The sequence below is a fragment of the Martes martes genome (genome assembly GCF_963455335.1).
Source record: "Martes martes genome assembly, chromosome: 10".
NCBI lineage: Eukaryota > Metazoa > Chordata > Mammalia > Carnivora > Mustelidae > Martes > Martes martes.
The window spans coordinates 60174306-60200603 of NC_137898.1; the positions used below are offsets into that span (position 1 = coordinate 60174306).

At 36.4% G+C, this 26298-nt stretch overlaps 1 protein-coding gene across 1 annotated transcript in view; it reads right to left on the reverse strand.

The window, feature by feature from the left end:
• The window catches only part of PGM2L1 (phosphoglucomutase 2 like 1), a 50174-nt gene that overhangs the window by 20784 nt on the left and 3092 nt on the right, over window positions 1-26298 (reverse strand). Inside the window, exons 2-4 of the mRNA XM_080815700.1 lie at window positions 6186-6353; window positions 2668-2774; window positions 1868-1952 (exon numbers count right to left, since the gene is read on the reverse strand). Of these exons, the coding sequence (XP_080671826.1) occupies window positions 1868-1952; window positions 2668-2774; window positions 6186-6353 (360 nt within the window). The remainder of the gene's footprint in view (window positions 1-1867; window positions 1953-2667; window positions 2775-6185; window positions 6354-26298) is intronic.

A 26298-nucleotide genomic window follows, 5' to 3' on the forward strand; every position in this document is an offset into this window, starting at 1 on the left:
ATATGTTCATTAACGCTATATATTTCCCTTGAAGTAGGGCTTTAGTTATAGTCCATAATTTTTGCTATTTACTATTTTCATTGTGGCTCAGTTTCAAATACAGGTAGTCCTTGCTTTGCACAGTTCCAAAACACATGAATTTCTGATACCATATTTTAGTTAAATAACACCCAACAATACAGTCAACAACAATACAGTTTCCCAACAATGCATTCAAATTTCAGTTACCATGGTATATTAACTGTGAGAAACTGTATCAAGTGTAAACTTGCTAGCTCTCCAGTCCATAAATAATATGTATATAAGAGATCTGTCATGACCAGTGACCAATCATGTCACTCTGTTAAAATCTGCCAGTGACCTGTGCATCTGTTATCAGCTCTCAACAGACAGCAAAGCATGTAGTTGTGTTGCCTACTTAACTCCATGGGATAGTTTGCAAAAATGGATAACTGAAAGAAGGAACTGGCCAAGAAAGATTAGAGGTTAGAAAAGGAACAAAAAGTGACCACAATGGAAGGGAAATTTAAATCAAACATAAGTGGAATTACAGAAGAAAATAGCTGGGAATGATAACATTGCTGTCATTCAAGAGACTCTCGATGTGCAACCAGATGAGCTTAGTATAGGTGAACATATGGATGAAGTGAGGAATGTGCTTGTGATGAAAAGGATGAAGATGTCCTGGGGGAAGTGATATTGGCAAAAAAAACTTCACATTAAAGGAACTCTCAGAGAAAAATCACAACATTGAAAGTACAACGGATACACTATGGGAAACTGATCCAAACTTATAAAAGAATGTGACAATTCACGAAGAAATAGAAAGGATGCTCACTCATATTAAGTTATACAATAAGAAGCACATGTTGTTCATACTTTCTTTACCTATCTATCTATCTAGCCCAACATGGGGCTCAAACCCATGACCCAAAGATCAAGAGTTGCACGTTCTTCCAACTGAGCCAGCTAGATGCCCCTGTCCTCTTCATACCCTTGATAATTTTTTTTTTTTTACCAAGAAATAAAACACTTTATTCTCAATGTTTTTAATGTTTTAATTACAGTGTACTATATAAGTATTAATTTTACTATTTTTTTCTTTTCCTTATACATTTTTAACCAAGAATAGGGTATTCTTAATGTTTGGACAAAAAACTTTAAAGTTCACAGAACAGTTGTAATTTTCCCTTTGACTATTAAGGATCTCTGTGCATGGTTTCAGCTGATAGTTATCTTTACAGGCCTACAATATCATGCAAAGCAAGGACTGCCTGTAGTTTCCAATCTTCATTATTATATCTTCCTTAACCCAGGAATTATGTTTTAAAAATTCCAAACACATGGGGTTTTATGAGTTTCTTATCTCTGATATCATTGCATTGAGGTCCAGAACTACGGCTTGATAAGCAGTTCTCTGGTATTTACTGAAATTTCCTTTTTTACCCTGTTTGATAAAAATGAATATCCTACCATTACTAAATACAGTGTTTACACACACACACACACACACACACACACACACACACACACACACACACACATTCAGATCAAGCATGCTAATAGTGTGTCCAAATCTCTCCTCAGCCATTTTAATCTGCCTGATAAGCCAGTTTCTGGAAGAAGAGTATTAAAATATCAGACCATGACTGTGGACTTCTCATCTTGTTATAGATCAAATTCTTTGGTGGGTCAACACACGCTTGTTCAGTGAAAATAAACTCAGAGCAAAATTTGTTTTCCTCCCTTTCGTCTTTCATATCACTTAATATAGAACTATAAGCATGACAAAGATTTGAATCCCAGTTGAATTAAAAAATCTTTTTAGGAACAACAAAGTGTACAATCAATAACATGACACACTTACTACAAAAGGTGTAGGAACATATCTTGAAAAAAGGTACACAGGAACATCTTTGGCTAGTAAGACTGCAGCAGTGAGTTTAGCAAGTCTAAAAACAAAAATAGAGATTTCACTTAGTCCTTAGCTTACCACACATTTTAAAACCCAACCCTCCACAAAATAAAAGTTTCATATTGTAATTATTCTGAGTATGTAGTAGCCTAATACAACAAATTCTTACAATCACTGGTTATTTAGGCTTCATGTCCCAACTTAAAAATGTTAAACAAGATTTTTTGAAAAGGAACTTAATAAGAAATAGAACTGATATTTTAATTTCTTTCTTTTTCCTCATTCATCTTTCTTTACCAAGAAATAAAACCCGCAAAAGGCAAAAAGAATGGAGGAGAGTGAATTAAGAGAATTCAAGAAACAAAAATAATTAAACCCTGAAAAAAAATATGGCTATCTCCTGATTATCTATGTGTGAAAATGCCTTAAAACTAATTAAATGTGAGTACAATGAGAGAATACAAGTTATACAATCACTCCTACCTGATACTTGTGCCAAAATATTAAAATCATAACATAAACTATGATGTCATTCTAAATACTAACTCTAAATATTTAAAATTTTAATTCTGCCTGTAAGAGCGAAAGGTTATAATAGAAGCTTTAACATGCTTCCATTTCAGCTCTAAAATAAACATCAGCATGTGATCACATTTCTAGTTGACAGTTTCCTGTTTCAGAAATCCTACCACTAATTGTTTTTAAGGTTTTATTCCAGTCCAACTTGGTCTCTGAAACAATTCACACTGTACCTCTGGCTGCTGCAGCTGCTAGTTACTTGACCCCGGGTGTCATACCCAACAACAAAGCCTCTCTGCTTGAAGTCTGAGAAACATCTTTCAAGGTATTTGTACATTCCCTGAAGCAGATAAACACAAAAGATTAGTTCCTGACTAATACCTGCATTTTCCACCATTTAAAATCCATTATTTTTATGTGTTGTGTGCAGTTTATTGGCTCACAGGGAACTGGCTTCCACCTTTATGCTCATGTTTAGCAGTGTGGGAACAATACTGTTCAATCCTCAAATCTGAGAGGACAAACATTTATTCCCTCAAGTGTCAGGTACATTTAATACCACAGAAATATCAATTAAGTAACTATGAAAGCCAATACGATACATAAAACATTAGGGAAAAAAGAAGGGACAAGAGAGTCAGTATGGTACAAAAAAAAAAAATTGTTAGAAGAACCAAAAGAAATTGTTTCTTGCCTTATGGCTGTAGACAACAGAATTTTGACCATTTTAGGCCCTGCTAAATCTCAAGACTGAAGCCAAACAAAAGATTTGACCTATTTATGACACAAACATTTTAAATCAGCAACATAAACCTTCATTAGAACATTTCTTTCTTTCTTTCTTCCTTTCTTCCTTCCTTTCCTTTCCTTCCCTTACCCCTTCCCCTTCCTTCCTTCCTCTTTCTCTTTTTCCTTCTTTCTTTTCTTTTCTTTCTGCCTTTCCTTTCCTCCTTCCTTCCTCCCTCCCTCTCTTCCTTTCTTTCATTAATTTTAAGTAACCTCTATACCCAACATGGGGCTCAAACTCCCAACCCCAACATCAAGTGTGCACGTTCTATCAACTCAGCCACCCAGGTGCCCCATTAGAACATTTCTTTTTTCCTTTTTTTTTTTTTTTTCATTAGAACATTTCTTAAGATGGCTGATCCCATTTGTAATTCCTTAGTTCTAAAATCTCACAGAAAGAAAATTTCATAAACTAGGAAAATTTGCAGCCAATGGCAATAAAAAAAGAAATGAAAGTATTTAATACTGAAAACATCACAACAATAAATTAGAACCATTTAAGTGTCCTATGAATGATTTGCTAACTTTAATAAATGCTTTCATCTCTAAAAATAACACTTCATATTGTATAGTCCTTTAAAACCACCTTCACAGATGTTGGCACATTTAATCCTTACAACCTCAAAAAGAAAAAATGAAGATACCTTTCCTATTTTTGTCTGTCCTTCAACATCTTTTCAAAGAAAAGAGCAGACAGAATAAGACTGAAGCTCCACTCAATGACTTGCCCAAGGCCTAAATTCATCTAAATTTACTGAAGGCTACTATATGGCAGGCACAGCTAAGACAGTATGTGGCAGCACCATGAGGCCCCAGTGACTTCTGGACCCCTCTTTCAAATATAATTATTCTTTCCAACCTACTCCTGAAAGAGAACCTCAACCACCTCCCTTTTGGCCTTAGTCTATACTTTGTATTTGATTAAGGTCTTCTCTCCAGCTAATCTCTTAAATCAGGCAAAAACCCCCGCTGGCAAAGCATCTTGTGATGGGAACCAAAACTACCTACCCCTCCAATAATGTCAGCAAGACCCTGCATGAGTGACCCCAAGACAATGATCGACCTGACCTTTACTGCCCACCTGCACATACCCACTACTTTTGTCCTACACTTTCCTTATATAAACGTAGAAGTTTTTTCAGCCCTTTGGAGACAGTCTTTGAGATGTTAAGTCCACTATCTTCCTGGTGTTGGCCACACCGAAATTCCTTTCTTGTTTCACCACCACTCTGTTTCTCTGCTTTTGGATTTTGTCAGCAGCAAGTGGCCGAACCTGGGCTGCTTAGGATCTCCAGAGTCTGGTGCTCTTGCACCCCTGCGTTCTGGTTACACTCCCTGTGACTGTGGGTGTGAGTCTGTGGATGTGTGCGTGCACGCATGCTTACTATAACCCACACTGGTTAGTTTCACCAATTTATTTATTTCTAAAGATGATGCTATCCTCAAATCTCACAGAACTTCCTACTATTCTCTGGTTTAAAAATCTACCTTCACTTATCCCCATAAACCTAGATTCTGAAAAGGGCTAGGGCTTAAGAATCAGATTCCATGGGGCGCCATGGGTGGCTCAGTGGGTTGGAGCCTCTGCCTTCAGCTCGAGTCATGATTCCAGGTCCTGGGATGGAGCCCCGTGTCCCGCTTTCTGCTCAGCCAGGAGCCTGCTTCCCCCTCTCTCTCTGCCTGCCTCTCTGCCTACTTGTGATCTCTGTCTGTCAAATAAATAAATAAAATCTTTAAAAAAAAAAAAAAAAGAATCAGATTCCATTAGGCTTTTCCACTTCACATAATGGAATCTCAACTCTAGTGTCAATTTACATTTCCATAGAAAATGATTTTGAAACACCTCCCCCAATCCTTTTTGTAAAGTCAAGGAATCTTCCTTTATTAAAAGCCTATAAGGAAATAAATTTATTAAAAAGAGTGAGCTAACACATCTCTAGATGAGGGAAAGAAAGGAGACGGGTGCAGAAGTGGCACGTATCCTTCCTATTTAGTCATCTTGTCGTCTGTTCTTCCCCATCCCCTGCATTAGCCTTTGCCTTTAGAGAATTCCCTCAGAACAAAGCTAAGGATGATTTACTGTTGGCGCTATTGATAAGAATTATATCTTTATATCTACTGAGCAATCCTCTAGTCCAGAACTATTTTTAGTATATGCTAAATGCATTTGAGCCTCAAAAGTATACAATTCCTTGAAGCAGTAGGAATGATTCACTAGAAAAAGAAAGTAATCTGTTTCTATATTGCATAAAAATGGGGAGAAATAAATTGTATCATATCATAAGCTGTTTTAAGGAACTCTCATGGACTATAAGAAACAAATTGGGGGTTGCTGGGGGAGCGGTGGGCGGAGGGGTAGGGTAATTGGGTGATGGGCATTAAGAAGGACATGTGATGTGATAAGCACTGGGTGTTATACACAACTGATGAATTACTGAACTCTACATCTGAAACTAAGGACGTACTATATGTTGACTAATTGAATTTAAATTTAAAAAACCTCTCATGGATATGGACACTCTTAAAGAACTCTCATGGATATGGAAAACCATGTTAAAGGGAAATATTTTCAACTACATTTTCCAAATACTCTGGTTAATCTTTATCAATGGCCATATGCCAAAATAAGTAACTCTCTTTTTTCTAAGTTTGTTTCTTTCTATCAGTTGGAAATGTCAATATCCATTTCCTGATTTCAAATGCAAATTAACAATGTCAAGAGTTTGAATATGGTCACCAAAAGAACTCTTAATCAGAAAGTTAGTCTATAACCTTGAAGATACACAAATGCCTTCTAAAATAAATCTTATGTAAGACCAAAGATCAGGATTTATTCCACATTTTTTACTGAAAAAAGTACCTTCCTAGATATAAAGTTTTTGTTTTTAGAAAGGCACAACCTAATTTAGAAAGCCAAAAAATAGTATGATTAAAAAGTATACATATAGTACTTTGTAATTCTTACCTGTGTTGACTGTATTACTGTAAGGTCATTAATATAGCAAAATCCTGCCCCCATAGTAGAACGAAGTCCTGCAGTCCCAAAAGTCATTCGGCAACAAAGACGATCCCGCAGCTCCTTGTTCATCCCATTCCGTAACAGATTTTCAATCTGCTCTTTTGTTTTGGGATTCTATAAAAAAGGTATTAAGACGTAATCAGGATCACAAGCAGGGTCCTAATATGAAGCCCTTCTGAGGAGCCGGGAAGTGTTAATGTGTATATCACAAGGTTCTAGACACACTATAGATTCCACAGTGCTAATGATCAATATTAGTATGTATAATAAAACAATACCTGGCCCTTTACAGAGTCCCCCAAGGAGCCAGGCCCTTACTCGAGTCCATTTACATATCTCTAATTATCACAGCATTTTTTTGTACTACTATTCAAGAGTTTTTTTAACAAATTGATAAACTTAAGAGCTATGAATCCAAAATAAGCTTCTTAGTCAAAAAATAACATTAGGGGCGCCTGGGTGGCTCAGTGGGTTAGGCCGCTGCCTTCGGCTCGGGTCATGATCTCAGGGTCCTGGGATCGAGTCCCACATCGGGCTCTCTGCTCAGCAGGGAGCCTGCTTCCCTCTCACTCTCTCTGCCTGCCTCTCTGCCTACTTGTGATCTCTCTCTGTCAAATAAATAAATAAAATCTTAAAAAAAATAAAAAAATAAAAAAATAACATTAATTAGAGTCTCTATTAAGTGTTAAAAGAAATGTGGAAGCTATTGGGTAAAAGCCATCAACAGACACTGACCAACTACTTCCCAAATCTCTGTGATTCAAAGTGACCAGATAAGTGTTCCTGCTCTTTAAAGTCACAGAAAACCACTCAATGTATCTACAGTAAAGATGACCATAAAATGGTCTTAGATATTACATGTGGACTTAGATAAGAATGAGAATGAAAATCCAGTCCAAACTTGGCTTGCTGAGCAGGACACACCAACATCTACATTTTAGAATTCTGTGTTTCATTATCACATCTTTTACCTTATTTTCATAAAGCTCAAGGATGCCCCTGACTGAAACAGTACTTCACAAACAATTAACTTCAAATAGAAATGCAATAAAAAATTGGAATAAAATTTGAATGGGATTTTCCAGTATTTTCTTTTTAAGAGTCAGATATTATGAAAATAAAGTGAACCACAACTTCTCCCTTCCATATTTTGTGTAGTATAGATTTAGTCCATACTAACAGCTTAGATCTTCTACATCTATAGCCTATACAATAATGAATATTCCGAATGATAAACCAAGGCACCTACAAGGTGCTAAATATGAGAGTATATTTGTACTTGCACAGAAATAAAAACATATTAATATATATTTAAACAGAAAGGGGCACCTGGGTGGCTCAGTGGGTTAAAGCCTCTGCCTTCAGCTCAGGTCATGATCTCAGGGTCCTGGGATCTAGCCCCGCACTGGGCTCTCTGCTCAGCAGGGAGCCTGCTTCCCTTCCTCTCTCTCTCTGCCTGCCTCTCTGCCTACTTGTGATCTCTGTCTGTCAAATGAATAAATAAAATGTTTTAAAAATAAATAAATAAATAAATGAACAGAAAGGTTTTCTGGTTATAGTGGAATTAAAGTAACCAGAGTACATGCCACAAACTAATGGAAATTCTGATTAACTGAAATTGTAATCTGCTAAAAATAGCCTGTAAAATAAAAATATATTGGGGCACCTGTGAGGCTCAGTGGGTTAAGCCTCTGCCTTCGGCTCAGGTCATGGTCTCAGGGTCCTGGGATTGAGCCTCGCATGGGGCTCACTACTCAGCGGGGAGCCTGCTTCCCCCCCCCTGCCTGCTTCCCTGCCTACTTGTGATCTCTCTCTCTCTCTGTCAAATAAATAAATAAAATCTTTTTAAAAAATATGTATATATATCTCTCTCTCACATAAAACCTTAACTCAAGGAATCTCCATTTTATAAATGGCACACACTAGCAAATACACAGGCTATATAAGAATATGAATAGCTGGGGCACCTGGGTGGCTCAGTGGGTTAAGCCTCTGCCTTCGGCTCGGGTCATGGTCCCAGGGTCCTGGGATCGAGCCCCGCATCGGGCTCTCTGCTCGGCGGGAGGCCTGCTTCCTCCTCTCTCTCTGCCTGCCTCTCTGCCTACTTGTAATCTCTGTCAAATAAATAAATAAAATCTTAAAAAAAAAAAAAAGAATATGAATAGCTATTTTTTTTTTAAGATTTTATTTATTTGCCAGAGAGAGAGAGAGAGAGAGAGTACACACAAGCAGGCAGAGAGGCAGGCAGAGGCAGTGAGAGAAGCAGGCTCCCTGCCAAGCAAGGAGCACGATGCGGGACTCGATCCCAGGGCCCTGGGATCACGACCTGAGTCGAAGGCAGCGGCTTAACCAACTGAGCCACCCAGGTGTCCCTGAATAGCTTTTTTTTTTCAAGATTTTATTTATTTGAGAGAGAGAAAGAGAGCGTGCCATGTGTACATGCCAGGAAGAGGCAGAGGACCCTGAGACCATGACCTGAGTGTAAGGCAGACACTTAACCAACTGAGCCACCCTGATGCCCCAAAATAGGAACAGCTATTAAGATAAGAATCTAAACAATAAGATTACCTGGGAAACTATTTATTATTCTAATGTCTAAGATACCACCAGATTTGATAGAGGTCAAAGAGACTTGAAGAGGGCTAACACTTAAAAACAAACGTAAGGGGGCGCCTGGGTCGCTCAGTGGGTTAAGCCTCTGCCTTAGGCTCAGGTCATGATCTCAGGTTCCTGGGATGGAGCCCCACATGGGGCTCTGCTCAGCAGGGAGCCTGCTTCCCCCTTTCTCTCTGCCTGCCCCTCTGCCTACTTGTGACCTCTCTCTGTCAAAAAAATAAAATAAAATCTTTTAAAAAAAGCATAAGAATGGCAAAAATAAAAGACTAAAAAAACCTGCATTCTGTAGAGGGTACATGACAGTGTCACATAGTTAGTGACACTGAAATTGGGGTAGTCCTCGAGGACTTGGCTGGCTTAGTCAGAAGAGCATATGATTCCTGATCTTGGGGTCGAGTTTGAGCCCCACACTGGACACAGAGATTACTAAAATTAAATAAATAAACTTAATTTTTTAAATTGGGGTAGTCCTTTTAGAGTTTGCAGCCACTATCAAAATTTAAACTGCATGTACATTTTGTCCCGTAAATTTCTCTGTCCACAGCAATATCTTCACCCAAACAAAAAGATTTATTCATGTAAGAATGTTGACTGCAGCATTTTACTGGTAGTAGTATTATTATCATTGCATTAATAAAGAACTTAAGATTTAGAGAGGGAGCCTGGTAACACTGAGCGAATATTAGAGGTCTAGATAGGATTTGAATCCAGGCTGGTCTGGCTCTATATCCTATACCACCTCACTACAAACAACAAAACAATTATGTAGAGCAGGCTAATAATGCTTCTAATAATAATAAACTCCAACTATAAGGTAAAACATTATTCTTTTTAATTACAGCTATATAAAAATGATCTACCAGACATGAATACTATTAGGTTACTGAGTACTTCCTAATGTTTAACTGCACAGCTACTAGAGTAGGGCCTAAAAATTCTATTCTCTGTTATAAACATCACAACCAGTCCTAACCTAATTATTCCTGGTTCTGAAAGAGCCTGTAAATTAGAGAAAAATAAAAATGGATTAAAAATCATAATGCATTAGACATAAGTATATTTTTATGTTAAACAGTGCTAAGCAATTATAGTGACAGGCATATGAAGTCTACTTTAGGTTTCTCCACTATTTCATAGGTAGACAATTTTAAATTAGATACTGATGTCTCACATGTTTTAAAATACACCTAAAGGGCTATCTATGTAGCCATTTTATATTTTCCATTCAGATAAATTTATATTTTTTGGTTGGCTTTTTTTTTTGTATTTTGTTGTTAAAATCTTCAAATGACTATGATTTTTGTAAGCTATCATATATGAAGGTTCTAAAGAACTACAAATTATTTTTAAATACTATTTCCACAGAGAAGTCAGATGTATTAAGTAAAAAGCAGAAGCGTGTATAAAGTGTTTTAATCTGTGTAAAAAAAGGTATGTGTATATATCATGATATGTATATATCATTCCAGAAATACTCCATGCAAATGTAAGAAACTAGAAATAGTGATTATCTCTGATGGGGAAACCAGGAGTGAGGTCTAAGGTAGGTAAGTGACTTATTTTTATTGCATAGCCTTGGTACTGTTTGGATATTTTATGGATGTCTTACTTATTTTATGGTAAAAACTAGGTAAGTATCTATGATCACTGAGGGAAAACTACTTGTGTGTCTACGTTTTACCTCACAAATTGTTCTTTTTAGAACAGCACCCACAGAGGGCTATTAATAAAACATACATTGGATCTTCCTCAAATATAAATTATTGTTTGCTTAATAAATGTGCTCCCTTATTTATAATGCACTCATTACTTGAGAGTAGGAACAGACTAATCAGCCAAAAGAGAAAAAAATGATTCAACTGGTGTCAACCGTAAAGAAAGCATCTCTAAAATTATACTGTAAGTCTGTGGAGAAGTTATATGATGTACATACTTTTTGATAATGCACTTGTTGATCTACATATAAAATGAAAATTAATTATTTAGAAAGTAAATGCATTCAATATGAACTAAATTTGCTCTTAACCACTATATTTTAGAATCCTAATAATTTTAGTACCCCAAAAAAGTAATCCTGAAGAAAATCCAAAAAGATTTTAGTGACTGCTAGCATTTTCTATACTTCATCAGGAGTAAAGCTGATTGTTTAGTAGGAAATCAGTAAGCTAAAGAGTACAGAATTAAAGCCATGCATTATTTTCAAATTTTACCTGTTTACCCAAAATTTTCCTTTAGGTTCTAATCCTATGGATTGCTGCAACTTTATATGGCTGAAATGAAGAAAAGAAAGTGTCTTCTTACATAAAACTCTGTGGAGTTCTGTTTTCCATAGCGTAGTTCATAAGGCCCAAATTCAAAGAAAACATGAAAGAACCGATTTCCATACACACACACACAAAAGCAGCACTATATATATATGTGTGTGTATATATATATACACATATATATACATACACACACACACACACACAGAAGTACCTCTTCTAACAAACTTCTTACAAACTCTCATAGATGTGAATAAAGCTATATACCAGACCAAAGTCACTCCAACCCTGCCTGCCATGAAATGAAAGTATTAGTACTCACTTATGAAGGATTTTTTTTTACTCACCCAAGCTTTTCTGAACCTATTCTGTACGTAATTAGAGGGTTTCTGTATTATTTATGTATAATAAATGTAAATACATATAAAAGGATGTAAAAGTAATTAATCATCATTATATAGAACAAATCAAGTTTGTCAATGAGGAATTCACCTATAAATCTTGGTTCCTACTTCTTTTACAAACCTAATATTTGTATAATTTTTATACAGCTTGAATCTACTCTATTAATATTCTAGTACTAAACCTAACAGCAAAAAAATAATTTAAAATGTGACCTTCATTGTTTAGAAGATTAGAACAGATCTAAAAAAACATAATATATATTCACAATTCAAACCCTAATATTGTTATATGTATAAAGATGAGGCAACGGACACTGGGGAGGGTATGTGCTTTGGGGAGCGCTGTGACTTGTGTAAGATGGATGAATCACAGACCTGTACCCCTGAAACAAGTAATAAAGTAAAAGAAAAAAAAAGATGAGGCAATATACAAAATTGACTTTTTAGTGGCTCAAATATATCTAAAATTGCAAAGCTACAAATAACATTTTAAAATTTTACTGACAGAGGCTGCTGCCTAAACAATAAATACCCATTTTATAAAACTACAGAGAAAAAATATTTAAGTTTATTTCTAAATAGAAGTTAAAATAGGAAACTGCAGTCTGAAAATCCAAAGGGTAAACACAACTGACATTTACTTCTGAGGGTCAGCCAGTTTGAAGATCCAAATCTAGAGACCTGGAGTAGAACATGTTTTCCCAACCAGCTGCTTCCTTATTGAGCCCAAAATATACTCTTGCTAATCAATAATTTTTTCCCATTTAAGGGTCCTTATGTAATTCTAAATTTTATTTTTCCATCTTTAAAATTTTTTTTCATACAGAAGTATAACTGACATACATTATATTGTTTTAAGTATAAAATAGTGATTTGATAATTCAATAGATTACACAATGCTCACCATGATAAATGTAGTTATACCATCTGTCACCGTATGTTAATACAATACAATATTATTGACTATATTCCCTGTCCTATACTCCTCATCTCCATGACTTGTTTATTTTATAAACTAGAAGAACTTTATTTTATAAAGATATTTTATAAAGATATTTATTAAGAACTTTATTTTATAACTAGAAGTTTGTATTTCTCAGTCCCTATTGCGTATTCTGCATATGCCCCCGCCCCTCCCCCCTCTGGGGACCACCAGTTTGTTCTCTGTATTTATGAGTCTGTTTCTGTTTTTTGTTTGTTCATTTGTTTTGTGTTTTAGATTCCAGATATAAGTAAAATAATTTCTCATTTTAAAAAAGTATAGAAATTAGCATAAATTAAATTGGCTTAGATAAATTTGAATGACTATTCTTGTCATATAAAATGAGATGTCATTAATAAGAATTGGCTTAATAAAATTTGAGAAATACCAGTTAATGAATATAAAAATCGTATCCAGGAAATAAAGATTCTAACTACTCAAAAAGCAGAAAATACAATTCCAAATATAATATATTGTTACCATTTAAGTATAATACTAAATATATCAAAATTATTATGAAAGATCAAAATGTTGATTATTATATTTCAATACTGAAGATTACATAGACATAGTCTTTTTTTTTTTACTGTTCAATAACATAGTCGTATTCAAATATGTATTAAGCTTTAAACAAAAAATAGTTCTCATATAAGGCAGTCAAAATAAAGCATTTCAAATGTTTGTTGTTTTTCTTTAGGTATTCTGACACATACTTTTCTTGACTAAAACTGCTCTTAAAAAATAAAGTCTTGGGGCGCCTGGGAGGCTCAGTGGTTTAAAGCCTCTGCCTTGGCTCTGGTCATGATCCCAGCGTCCTGGGATCCAGCCCCGCATTGAGCCCCGAATCGGGCTCGCTGCTCAGCCAGGAGCCTGCTTCCCTTCCTCTCTCTCTGCCTGCCTCTCTGCCTACTTGTGATCTCTGTCTGTCAAATAAATAAATAATCTTCTTAAAAAAATAAAAAATAAAGTCTTAATTTTAAAAAAATTAGAAAAATCACCTCAGTAGATGCAGAGAAAGCATTTGAAAAATTCAACAGCCAATAATTATTTTTAAATTTCTCAGTAAACTTTTAATAGTAATTCCATGAGGCATCTACCCAAGAGAAATGTTTGAAACATGTTCACACAAAGACCTGTAAATGAATTTTTTTTCTGTAAATGAATTTTAATAATAGATTTATTCTCAACAGTTGAAACCTGCTGTCCATCAACAGGTGAATGAATAAAAAAATTGTTGTACATCCATAAAATGGAATAACATTTAGCAATAAAAAGGAATAAACTGCTGAAATAGACAACAAAATGGATAAATCTCACAAGCATTACGTTAAGTGAAAGAAGCTAGACATGAAAAGTCTACATATTGCATGATTTCTGTAAAGGCAAACTATAGGAACAATAAAGAACTATTACAACTCAACAATAAAAAGACAACCCATTTTAAAAAGGGGCAAAGGAGGGATGCCTGAGTGGCTCTGTCGGTTGCGTATCTGACTTCCACCAGGTCACGAACTTGGGGTCCTGGGATCAAGCCCCTGGAATAAACCCAGAGTCAAGATCTCTCCTCAGTGTGGAGTCTGCTTCTCCCTCTCCTTCTGCCCCTTGGTAGCACCCCTGCTCATGCTCTCTCTTACTCTCTCTCAAATAAATAAAATCTTAAAAAAATAAAAAAACAGGCAAAGGATTCACTAAAGAAGATATATAGACAATTCACTGTAATAAGTATTGATTCATGCTACAATATAGATGAACTTTAAAAATATACTAAGTGAAAGAAGGTAGACACAAAAGTCACATACAACAATAGTATGCTTCCATTTATGTGAAAGGTCTAGAATAGGCAAATTTAGACAGATGAGTGGTTGTCAGGAGCTGGGGTGGGGGAGGAGGAACAGGGAGTGACTACTAATGGGTATGGGGTTTCTTTCTGGGATGATTACAATGTTTGGGAATTAGATAGTGGTGACAATTGTACAACCTTTTGAATATACTAAAACCCACTAAATCATTCATTTTAAAGTGATAAATTTTATTTCACATTACGTGAATTATATCTCAGTTAACAAAAACTACAGGACAAAATTAGATCAGTGATTGATAGGGGTTGGAGCAAGGGGATTTCACTACAAAAGGGGCAGGAGGGAACTTTCTGCAGTGATGCAAATGCTCTTTGTGATGTTGGTTATTCAATTGTATACACTTTTCAAAATTCATTAAATGGAGCACTTAAAAGATGAAATTTACTGGGACACCTGGGTGGCTCAGTTGGTTGGACGACTGCCTTCGGCTCGGGTCATGATCCTGGAGTCCTGGGATCGAGTCCAGCATCGGGCTCCCAGCTCCATGGGGAGTCTGCTTCTCCCTCTGACCTTCTCCTCGCTCATGCTCTCTCTCATTGCCTCTCTCTCGAATAAATAAATAAAATCTTAAAAAAAAAAAGAATGAAATTTACTGTCCATTATGTAAATGTAAATTATACCTCAATAAGCCTGACTTAAAAAAAAGTATATAGAAAAGCCCTAAAGCTGAGGTTGAAGTAGAGGAAATATGCATAAACCCAGAAGCACAGTGTTTTACATTATAAAGTATGAATTAATAACAAACAATATTAGGTGGGTTTTTTCAATTATCTTTATAAAACACTTGAAAAATATAATTTAATGTTAAAAATACAAAACTTGAAAGATAACCTGAATTCTCTTTATGAAGCAGAGTTGTTGGTTTTTTTTTTAAAGATATGCAAATTACAAAAATAAAGTCATGGGTGTGAGATGCACTGTAGTAGAAAATCAACACTCTTACTTTTAAGTTTTTCCTGATAATTATGTAAAAGTTCCTTGATGTTTGGGATATTTAAATCATAATTCTATGTAAGTATGAATCTAATTTTACAGAAACCACAAATGAAACTTACTATCTTTGTAAAATATGACATTTCTACCTAATGAACATCTTAGGCTGTATTTGATGTTATTTTATTGTTGACTTGCATTTTGTTAAGGAACTATAGCTTCTGGTACTATTTAGGCAAAAGTTAACAGTATCCACATTTTCAAAAGTTATAGGGGCGCCTGGGTGGCTCAGTGTGTTAAATGCTCTGCCTTCGGCTCAGGTCATGATCCCAGTGTCCTGGGCTCCAGCCCCACGTCAGGCTCCCTGTCAGCGGGGAGCCTGCTTCTCCCTCTTCTCCTCCCCTCTCCATTTCCACTCTCTCTCTCTCTCAAATAAAATCTTAAAAAAAAAAAAAAAGTGCTCAGAACAGTGCTTGGCATGTAACAAAGCCACACACACACACAGTTTGTTATGCTTAAACTCCACTCCAGTCTCCCCCTATCTCTTCAGCTCCAGCAAGAGTTTAACCACTATCACCGGGCTTGGGTGAATAGAGCCCATCTGCCCGGGTTCTGATCCCACAGCCACCATTAACTAGCTGCGTGATCTTGGACAAGTACCTGAACCTCTCTGTTCTTTAGTTTCCTCATTTGTAAAACTCTAGTGATAAGAATATCGAGGACCTGATGAGAGTATTATCAAAAGGCGGGGGGGGGGGGGGGGGGGCACCTGGGTGGCTCAGTGGGTTAAGCCTCTGCCTTTGGCTCAGATCTTGATCTCAGGGTCCTGGGATCCACCCCTGCATCGGGCTCTCTGCTCAGCAGGGAGCCTGCTTCCTCCTCTCTCTCCTCTGCCTGCCTCTCCTACTTGTGATCTCTGTCAAATAAATAAATAAAATCTTTTAAAAAATTATATATTAAGTATTTACATATTATAAAAAACACAATACTTCAATTTTGGGATTTGAGTGTTTTCAGGCACTAAAATAGTTTTGACCAAGTGTTTGACCAAGCTGTTCAGCTTCCAAGGTTATCTTGACTTTGAATTAAATGAAAAACAAAGCTATTTTCAACCAAACAGGAAATTTAGACAAAACTCTAGTATTCTTAGATATGCCTTGTTTACTTCGGAGAAATACAGAAGGGAGGAAAATGGGATCAGTTAAGTGGATATGGGAATTTAAACTGAACCTGTAATTTATTTCTTTAAAAAGGAGATCGGATTCAAATTTAGCAAAATATTGTAACAAAATAGGAGATGCTTATCATTCTGTTTTCTTTTCTTTTTTTTTTTTTAAGATTTTGTTTATTTATTTGACAGAGAAGGAGAGATCACAAGTAGGCAGAGAGAGGGGGAAGTAGGCTCCCTGCTGAGCAGAGAGCCCGATGCGATGCGGGGCTCCATCCCAGGACCCTGGGATCATAACCTGAGCCAAAGGCAGAGGCTTTAACCCACTGAGCCACCCAGGCACCCCTCATTCTGTGTTTTTAAAAAGGAGAGGTCAATTTGTTAAAAAGGCTCATTACTTCTTTAATTCATTGGAAGGCTCTATAATCATCCTAATGTAAAATTCTGTTATCCATAATTCTAGAAGAGTCTCCAGGCTACCCTCCACATCTCCAACCCATCTCATCCTAATTAATACTGCCAGACTAATCAGTCAAGAACCAACGCTAGAGTCCAGTTCCATTTATATCGAATATAAAGGTTAGGAATTAGATTCCAAAGGCCAGAGATCAAAATCTTTTCAGATTGAAATACTCTCTCCATTTCTCTGAATCCAAGTTTGTATACAGGGTTAAAAAAAAATGGGAATAACTACCTCAAACAATCCTTGAAAGATTAAGAGTTGTTTTTTTCTTTTTTTTTTTTTTTACATGAAAGCATCTATTAACATATCTGGCACATGATCACTCAATAAACAAGAGATTTCCTTTTTCCTTTACCTAATTTTTTTTTAGATTTTTTAAAAAAATTTATTCCTTTGAGAGAGCGAGCACCGCCAATAAGGTCAGGAGCAAGAGGACGGTCACTGGGAGAGAGAGAAGCAGACTCTCCACTGAGCAGAGAGCCCCACCCTGGGATCTAGCCCTGGGCCAAATGCAGATGACACCCAGGAGCCCCTCCTTTATGTAATCTTCACTGCCACAGCACTCCATACACTATACTTGAGCTAATATAAAAAAAAACTTCACTATTCTCTTGCACACTGCCCATTCAGTTTCATTTCCCTGATCAGTTTCATTTTCCATTTTATTTTTCTATTTCTCCCACCTTAAATTTTCTCTCCCCATATTCATCATCTATTTCTATCTCATTTATCCTTCAAGGCCCAACTCCAATTCTATTTGTTACATAGTCTTCCTGACTTTCAATTTCTACGGCTCTTAAAAAGCAGTGTCAGATAGTTGACCATTAATTGTTCTTTACTTGTATCATTTTTTAAAAAGATTTTATTTATTTATTTGATAGAGACACAGCGAGAAAGGGAATACAAGCAGAGGGAGCAGGAGAGGGAGAAGCAAGCTCCCCACTGAGCAGGGAGCCCAATTCGGGGCCCGATCCCAGGACCCTGGGATCATCATGACCTGAGCCGAAGGCAGACGCTTAACGACTGAGCCACCCAGGTGCCCCTATTTGTATCTTATTTTATTTTATTTTTTTCAGTAGGCTTCAAACCCAGCATGGAGCCCAATGCAGGGCTTGAACTCACCACCCTGAGATCAAGACTCGAGCTGAGATGAAGAGCTTAAACAACTGAGCCACCCTGCTTCCCCTCTTTATTTGTATTTTAAATATTATTATTAATTTTGAACTATATTCATACATTTTCATACTTAAAAAAAATACTAATAATACAGGGGCGCCTCGGTGGCTCAGCCATTAAGTGTCTGCCTTCGGATCAGGTCATGATCCCAGAGTCCTCCAATTGAGCCCCACGTTGGGTCCCCTGCTCAACAGGAAACCTGCTTCTCCCTTTCGCACTTTCCCTGCTTGTATTCCCTCTCTTGCTGTGTCTCCATCAAATAAATAAATAAAATCTTTTAAAAAATAAAACCTAATAATACATAAAAAGCTAAATAGGTCTTTGACTATTACCATCAGTCCCAGGCCCCTCCTGTAGGGGGAGCCAGTACTGTTGTGATGTATCCTTCCAGATCTTTACTGGAGAGAGTTTTGCTCTTTTTGTTTTATATATATGGTATCAAATGGCACACACTGTTCTGCAACTTGCTTATTTCACTTAATATATCTTGGAGATCCTTTCAATACATATAGATCTATATTTTTTTTGTTCCTGTTTTACTGAGAAACAATTGCCATCACTGTAAGTTTAAGATACACAGCATGATGGTTTAATTTATATATACAATCAACCCTTGAACAACACACATTTGAACTGAGCAGGTCCACTTATATGCAAATTTTTTTCAGTAAAATCAGTACAAAATTGTGAATTTATTTTCCCTTTATGATTTTCTTTTGTCTAGCTTTATTCTTTTGTAAGAATATATTTTGTAATATATATAACATACAAAATATGTGTTAATCAACTATGTTATCAGTAAGGTTTCTGGTCAAAAGGAGCCTATTATTAAGTTTTTTGGGAGTCAAAAGTTAAATGCAGATTTTCGACTGCTTGCAGTGTTGGTGCCCCAACCTTTATGCTATTCAAGGTATTGTGAAATGATTAGCATAACAGATTTGGTTAATATCCATCATCTTAGATAGATACAATAAAAGGGAAAAAAAATTCTCTTTGTGATGAAAACTCTTAGAATCTACTTTTTTTTAAAGATTTATTTATTTGTGGGGCACCTGGGTGGCTCAGTGGGTTAGGGCCTCTGCCTTCAGCTCCGCTCATGATCCCAGTTCCTGGGATCGAGCCCCACATCGGGCTCTCTGCTCAGCGGGGAGCCTGCTTCCTCCTCTCTCTCTCTCTGCCTGCCTCTCTGCCTACTTGTGATCTCTGTCTGTCAAATAAATAAATAAAATCTTTAAAAAAAAAAAAAAAAGATTTATTTATTTGTTTTAGAGAAAGAAATGGGAGGAGCAGAAGGAGAGGGAGTGGAAAAGAATATAAGCAGATTCCCCACTGAGCATGGAGCCCAACGTGGGGCTAAATCTCCCAACCGCGAGAGCAAGACCTGAGCCGAAACCAAGAGTCGGATACTCAACCAAGCCACCCAGGTGCCCCTAGAATCTACTTTCTAAACAACTTTTCCAATATATCATATAGTAGTGTAAGCTATAATTATATTGTCCATTACATCCCTAGTACTGACTTATAACCAGAAGTTTATACACCCTTTGACCATCTTCCTTTAATTCTGCATATACATCCCCCATCTGGTAACCACAAATCTGATCTATGAGTTTGCTGTGTTTTTTGGTCTTTTGGGGTTTTTTTGGATTCCACATGTAAGTAAGACCATATAGTTTTTGTTGTTCTTGTCTGTCTTATTTCCCCTTAGCATAATGCCTTCAAGTTCCATCTATGTTGTCACAAATGGTAGTGTTGTCATTTTTTATGGTTGAATAATATTCCATGGTGTATATATACCATAACTTCTTTATCCATTGATCCCTGATCTAGTGTATTCAACTGCTGCAGTGTTCCAATTTGTTTATCCTTCCCCCTTTGGTAGGCATTTAGGTTTTTTCTAAATTTTATCTGCATAAATAATGAAACATTTCAGAGGGAAAATGACATGAGAAAAATGTGAAGCAGAAACTGTAAAATAAAACCACTGTTTACAATAAAGAGATCTTCTGATTAGCTGAAAGCTAAAAGGCCTATGTATCTGAGAAGCATAGGATTTTTCATTTACATTATAATTTTCATATTCTTCGGGACATTTGATATGAACATGCCATAGTTTTGTTTGGTAAGATCCAGTGCTCACTAAATTATCTGGTGTAAAAGGTCTCATGCAGGATTAGCTATGGTGACCTACCTGTCTATTCTTTTCCACCAGAAAAATATTCTTTTCTCCATTAACTCTCTTAGTACTAACTGGCAGTAGATAGAAATTGACTAATGAAAAAAAATATTTTAGTATAATCTGCACTAAGTTATGTATCAACCTTTCATTCTGGGGAAAATGTATTTATAAAAAACAGACACATGAAATATGTAAAAACAAATAAACAAGCAAATCATGCTGTCTCTCCAAGACAATTAAAGAAATCTAATATAGATAATCCAGGGAGGACTATGAAAATCTAAAATGGTGAAATATAATACTTACATTCTTTGGTTAGTTCAGTGTATCTTACAAGTAAAATCTGAAAGAATCAAATGAAGACAAATTCCTTTTCATCAGGTTCTCTAGGCTCTGATTTTTTAAACAGGAAAGAAAGAGGGAAAATAATTCTAGATCAAGGATATATCCACATAGGCTTTCTTTTTTTTTTTTTTTTAAGATTTTATTTATTTATTTGACAGACAGAGATCACACAAGTAGGCAAAGAGGCAGGCAGAGAGAGAGAGAGGAGCAGGCTCCCCACTAAGCAGAGAGCCCGATGTGGGGCTTGATCCCAAAACCCTGAGATCATGACCTGAACCGAAGGCAGAGGCTTTAACCCACTGAGCCACCCAGGCGCCCCTCCACATAGGCTTCCTAATGGCCTCATAGAAAATTTGAAGGAACTAATCAAAAATCCTCTAAGAAAGAAAAGATAGGGGCACCTGGGTGGTTCAGAGGGTTAAGCCTCTGCCTTGGGCTCAGGTCATGGTCTCAGGGTCCTGGGATCGAGCCTCGCATCGGGCTCTCTGCTTGGTGGGGAGCCTGCTTCCCCTTCTCTCTCTCTGCCTGCCTCTCTGCCTACTTGTGATTTCTCTCTGTGTCAAATAAATAAATAAAAAGAAAATTGAGCAGATAGTACAGGGTGTTCTCTTCAGTTTCCCCTGTTGTGAACATCTTTTATTAGTGTGGTACATTTGTTGTAATTGATCCAATACTATGAACTAAAGTCCATAGTTTACATACAGGTATTGACAAATACATAATGTATTGCACATTACAGTATCATACAAGAATAGCTTAACTGCTCTAAAAATCCCTTGTGCTCTATCTATTCCTTCCTTTCCCCAGGTAATTTTTTTTTTAATTTTCTCTATAGTTTTACCTTTTTCAGAATAACATATAGAGTCATACAGTATGTAGCTTTTTCAGAATGGCATCTTTCATTAAGTAGTAAGTATTTAAAGTTTAACTGTGTTTTTGTGGCTTGATAGATTACTTCTTTTTGTGGCTTGATAACTTTTTTTAAAAAAATCAATAAATAATATTCTACTGTATGGATGTACCAAAGTTTGTTTACCCCTTCACTACTGAAGGACACCTTGGTTGCTTCCAGTTTTAAGTATATTTTTAATTTGAAAAAATAATAGTTTCAGTTGAAGATGAAAGTCTCAAACGCTTGTCTCCTCGTCTTCCTGAGAATTTTTTAAATGACAGTAAAGGTGTAAAAGGACTAAACCCATAATGCAAAAGAACTGGGGAAAGGGTCTATGGGTACTGAGGACTAGATGAAATTTCAACATATTTCTGAAAGACAGAAAGTAGCATGAAACAAAGCACAGTAAGCCAAAACCCTATTTATCCCACTAACATCTACATTTGGTTCCAGCAATCCCACTCTGAGTATATGCTAAAAGAATTGAAAGCAGGTCGTCAGGGTGGCTCAGTAAGTTAAGAATTGAAAGCAGGGTCTTGAGATATTTGCACATCCGTTTTCACAGCAGCACTATTCACAACAGCCAAGGGGTGGATGCAACCCAAATGTCCACTGATGAATGAAAGGATAAATGAAGTATGATATACCATATTATTCAGCCTTAAAGAAGGAAATCCTGTCATAGGCTACAAGATGAATCTTAAAGACATCATACTAAGTGAAATAAACCGTCACAAAAAGACAAATACTGTACAATTCTCTTTTTATGAACTATCTAAAGTAGTCAAATTCACAGAAACGGAATAGAATGGTGATTACCAGGGAGTGGGGGGAGAGGTAAAAGGGGACTTATGTAACAGCAGGGTTTCAGACTTGCAAGCTGAAAGAGTTCTAGAGATCCATTTCACAACAATGTGAATATAATTAACACTACTGAACTGTACACTTAAAAATCGTTAAGATGGGGCACCTGCATGGCTCAGTGAGTTAAAGCCTCTGCCTTCGGCTCAGGTCATGATTCCAGGGTTTTGGGATCGAGCCCCGCATCGGGCTCTCTGCTCAGCAGGCAGCCTGCTTCCCCCTCTCTCTCTGCCTACTTGTGATCTCTGTCAAATAAATAAATAAAATCTTTAATAAAAAAAATCGTTAAGATGGTAATTTTAGTTTATATGTTTTTTCACCACAATAAAAAATTACTAAATCTTATGTTTTGTCTTCAGGTTGATCTTCAAAATTGAACATAATGTAAACATAAGGTTAAGATCATCTAAATATTGTTCACTATGAATCCCTGTAGTGGGTTTGGATAAAATTTGCTTCTGTTCAGGCCCACCTATGCTTCCTGAAGGTATTGAGATCAAAATGCATTTTTTCTTAAGCTCTGTCAATCCATTGTTCAAAATCATGCCCTGTTTTCGTTTGCTTCATGTTCAAACCATAACCTGCTTACTCAGGTCTTCCTTCCTTCCCTCCTTCCCTCCCTCTTCCCCTCCCTTCTTCTCTACTATCCGTGGATAACTGCTTTTCTTTTTTTAATGTTTTTGCCAGAAAAACATACCATCTTCACCATATTATTAATATCTTCCAGCTTTTTAGTATTTATGGTATAGACACATTTCCTGAAGCCCAATGTGGATCTAGTGCACTATGGTCGTCTGGGATTTCTTTACATTGGGGTAATTCATCCATGTCAGTGCTAGTGTCCTCTTAAATAAAATGGTCAATTGGGAGTTCTGATTTGTGAGTTGGGCTTATTGTTCTGTAGACTTTGTTAGCACTAAGTACATTATTTAAACTTTTAAGAGAATAACTAAAACATAACTACCGAAATTTAGGAGAGAGAGAGAATTGTGTAAGTGAGCTCTGAGTTTTTATAGGACATATATGACAAATAATAACCTAAGTCAAGGACTACTGGTACTGGCATATTATTTAGTCTTTTGATGGTAACCATGAGAATAACTAAAAACAAACAGCTAAAAATGGCTTCTAAGGAGCAAATCAAAAATGAGAAGTGGTTAGGAACATTGTTTTCTATTATGTTCTCTTTTATACTTTTTTTTTTAAATCATAAGCATGTATTTCTTTAAAATAAATAAAAATGCTTTGAAGATGAAATGGTGGAAACTGATGAGGAAATGTAAGAAGTCTGGAAACAAAAAGAAATAATGAATTTTATTTCTAAGAAGTAAAATAAATTCAAACCTTTATTTATATGCACTAAATTTCTCAGAGGGAGAATGCTGTTGCCAGGGAGACCAAAGAAAACTGTTGATCTGCAAATTCAGCTCTTTAAAAAAATTCCATGACATTTATTCTGCAATTACATCCTACTCCGGTTTAACAAAAGCCAATAAAATGGCTTTAAATGAAGTCCTTGAACCTGGTGTATGTCACTAACATTTACTAAATATTCAGGTTATAGAGTATAGTGCAGTGATAAGAAAACTAGAGTAAAGGTCAGGTTCTAATTCTAGTCCCAACTCTACTGCTTAAAAGTCATACATCCTTGAGTAAGTCATTTACCTTTTCTTAAACTAAGTTTCTTTACTTGTAAAAATGGGGATAACTACTGCCTGGCTTGCCTACCATTCAGGGTTGCTGTGAGTATCAAATGAGATTTAGATCATTTTACAAAGGTTTGAAACATTACACAAATAAATTCAACTAGTAAGTACTAATAGTTCCCCAAATTAATAAAGCCATATGTATTCCATACTCTTCATTGATTAAAAACCAAATTAATTTTAAAAATGTGAACCCAAAAAAGTAATATAAACTAGTATTGTAAAAATTGGATTGAACTAGGTGGCAGATAGATGCTGTGGTCCAGGCTCTACCACAACTTCTTCAGGTCTCTGAACAATGAAATTACACTAGACCGCCTTTGTAGATGTGCTTCTTGGATGTATTTTCCATTACACAATGATGATTTAAAAGGGAATTCGTTCACCACTAGTTTCCTGGGCTATATTTTGCTTGAAAAAGTTTCACTGCTAGATATCGGAAAATCATTGGCTTAAAGTCTTTTATTTCTATTTTCAGGCATTTCATAACCCTAACCTAACCTAACTCATCTTTAGCTTGACATTCTATCCTTTCTCAACATAGACCTACATTTTGAGACCAGAGTTCTCTGCTTTCTATTTCTCAAAATGCCATGGCCAATCTCTGCCTGCACATTTTGTCAATCTATAGCTGTTGCTCCTCCAACTGACTGAACAGCGCTGCCCTGTACTGTCCCACTCCCCACCCACACATTCACACACCCAAACTTGAGCAGTACTCAGTATCTTGGTTATATCTGTTTTCAAAAAGTTAAAATTTACAGTAGATCAGAAACAGGTAATGGTTGTCATATTAAAGAGAATCTGGCTTCTAGGCCAGTCAAGACTTGTCTATAATGTGATAGAATGTATGAAAACATTGAAAGAAAGAAGCAGGAAGAAAGTGGGAGGCTTACCCTAGAGCATAGACGGGAAAGAGCACTTTAAGAGTCATCTGTGCATTACCTGGAGGGGGAACACCCTGAACCTCGGACTTGTTGGGTTCCAGCGGTAGGATAGTCCCAGCATAGAAATGGATGCATTTACTGATTACTGGCCAATGCTGTTAAACATTTAAGCATGTATCTGAATCCCTGTGATCTGATTTCATGATTACTGTAAATCTTTTTAGTCTTTGACTTCCCTTATGGTACATCTAGCAAATACCCTGACTAGAGACAAATCCACTTATATTACATCTATACCCTAAATTGATAAAATTGCATTCTGAATTCAGACATCAGTTTCAGTTTCTTGAGTAGGGTCAATCCATCCTGAGACAAGACAAACTAACAAAGTCTGAAGGCATAAAAACTGAGGGTCAGATAAGGAACTACAGTAAAATAAACAACAGAATGCCACCGCATAGAAACTATGTGGGGTACTCCAGACTGCCCCAATAAAAACCCTGTCTCATTGCATTATTTTCTTTTTAACACTTACATACACCTTTATTCAAGGCCACTAAACACATACTGAAGCTTTTCTATGACCTGGTCTCACATGCCTTTCCAATAATTTCTATCTCTTACCCAAAGCTACAGCAGAAACAAATGTTCTAAGTACACCAAGTTTCTATCTCTGCTTGGAATAGCTCCTCTCTATGTTGGCAAGTCTAAATTTTAACTAATTCTGAGAGTTTAGCACAAATACTTTTTTTCATGAAGACTTTTCTAAGTACACCACCCTACCACAGCTAAAACTAGCAATTTCAGTGATTTGCGCAAGCAGAGTCATTAAGAATCAGCCACATTTTATAGGTTTCTTTTTTTCACTAAAGAGATATTAATCAGGTAGTAAACTCAGTTTCTGTTCTAAAAGACAATATTTGGGGGCGTCTGGGTGGCTCAGTGGGTTAAGCCGCTGCCTTCAGCTCGGGTCATGATTTCAGGGTCCTGGGATCGAGTCCCACATCAGGCTCTCTGCTCAGCAGGGAGTCTGCTTCCTCCTCTCTCTGCCTGCATCTCTGCCTACTTGTGATCTCTGTCAAATAAATAAATAAAATCTTTAAAAAAAAAAGACAATATTTGTTGTCAGTGTGTAATATAATAAAGGCTGTAAGTTTAATCTATTATTTCACATTTCTGCACTCTAAATTTCAGTGTCCTGGGATATAGCCTAGGTTAACCACACTATCAATCTACAGTAAATACACCTTTTTTACCAATTAAAAGTGTTATTTCCCATATGAGAGGGATCAACTAGTTACTTCTTATTTTTATTAAATAATTA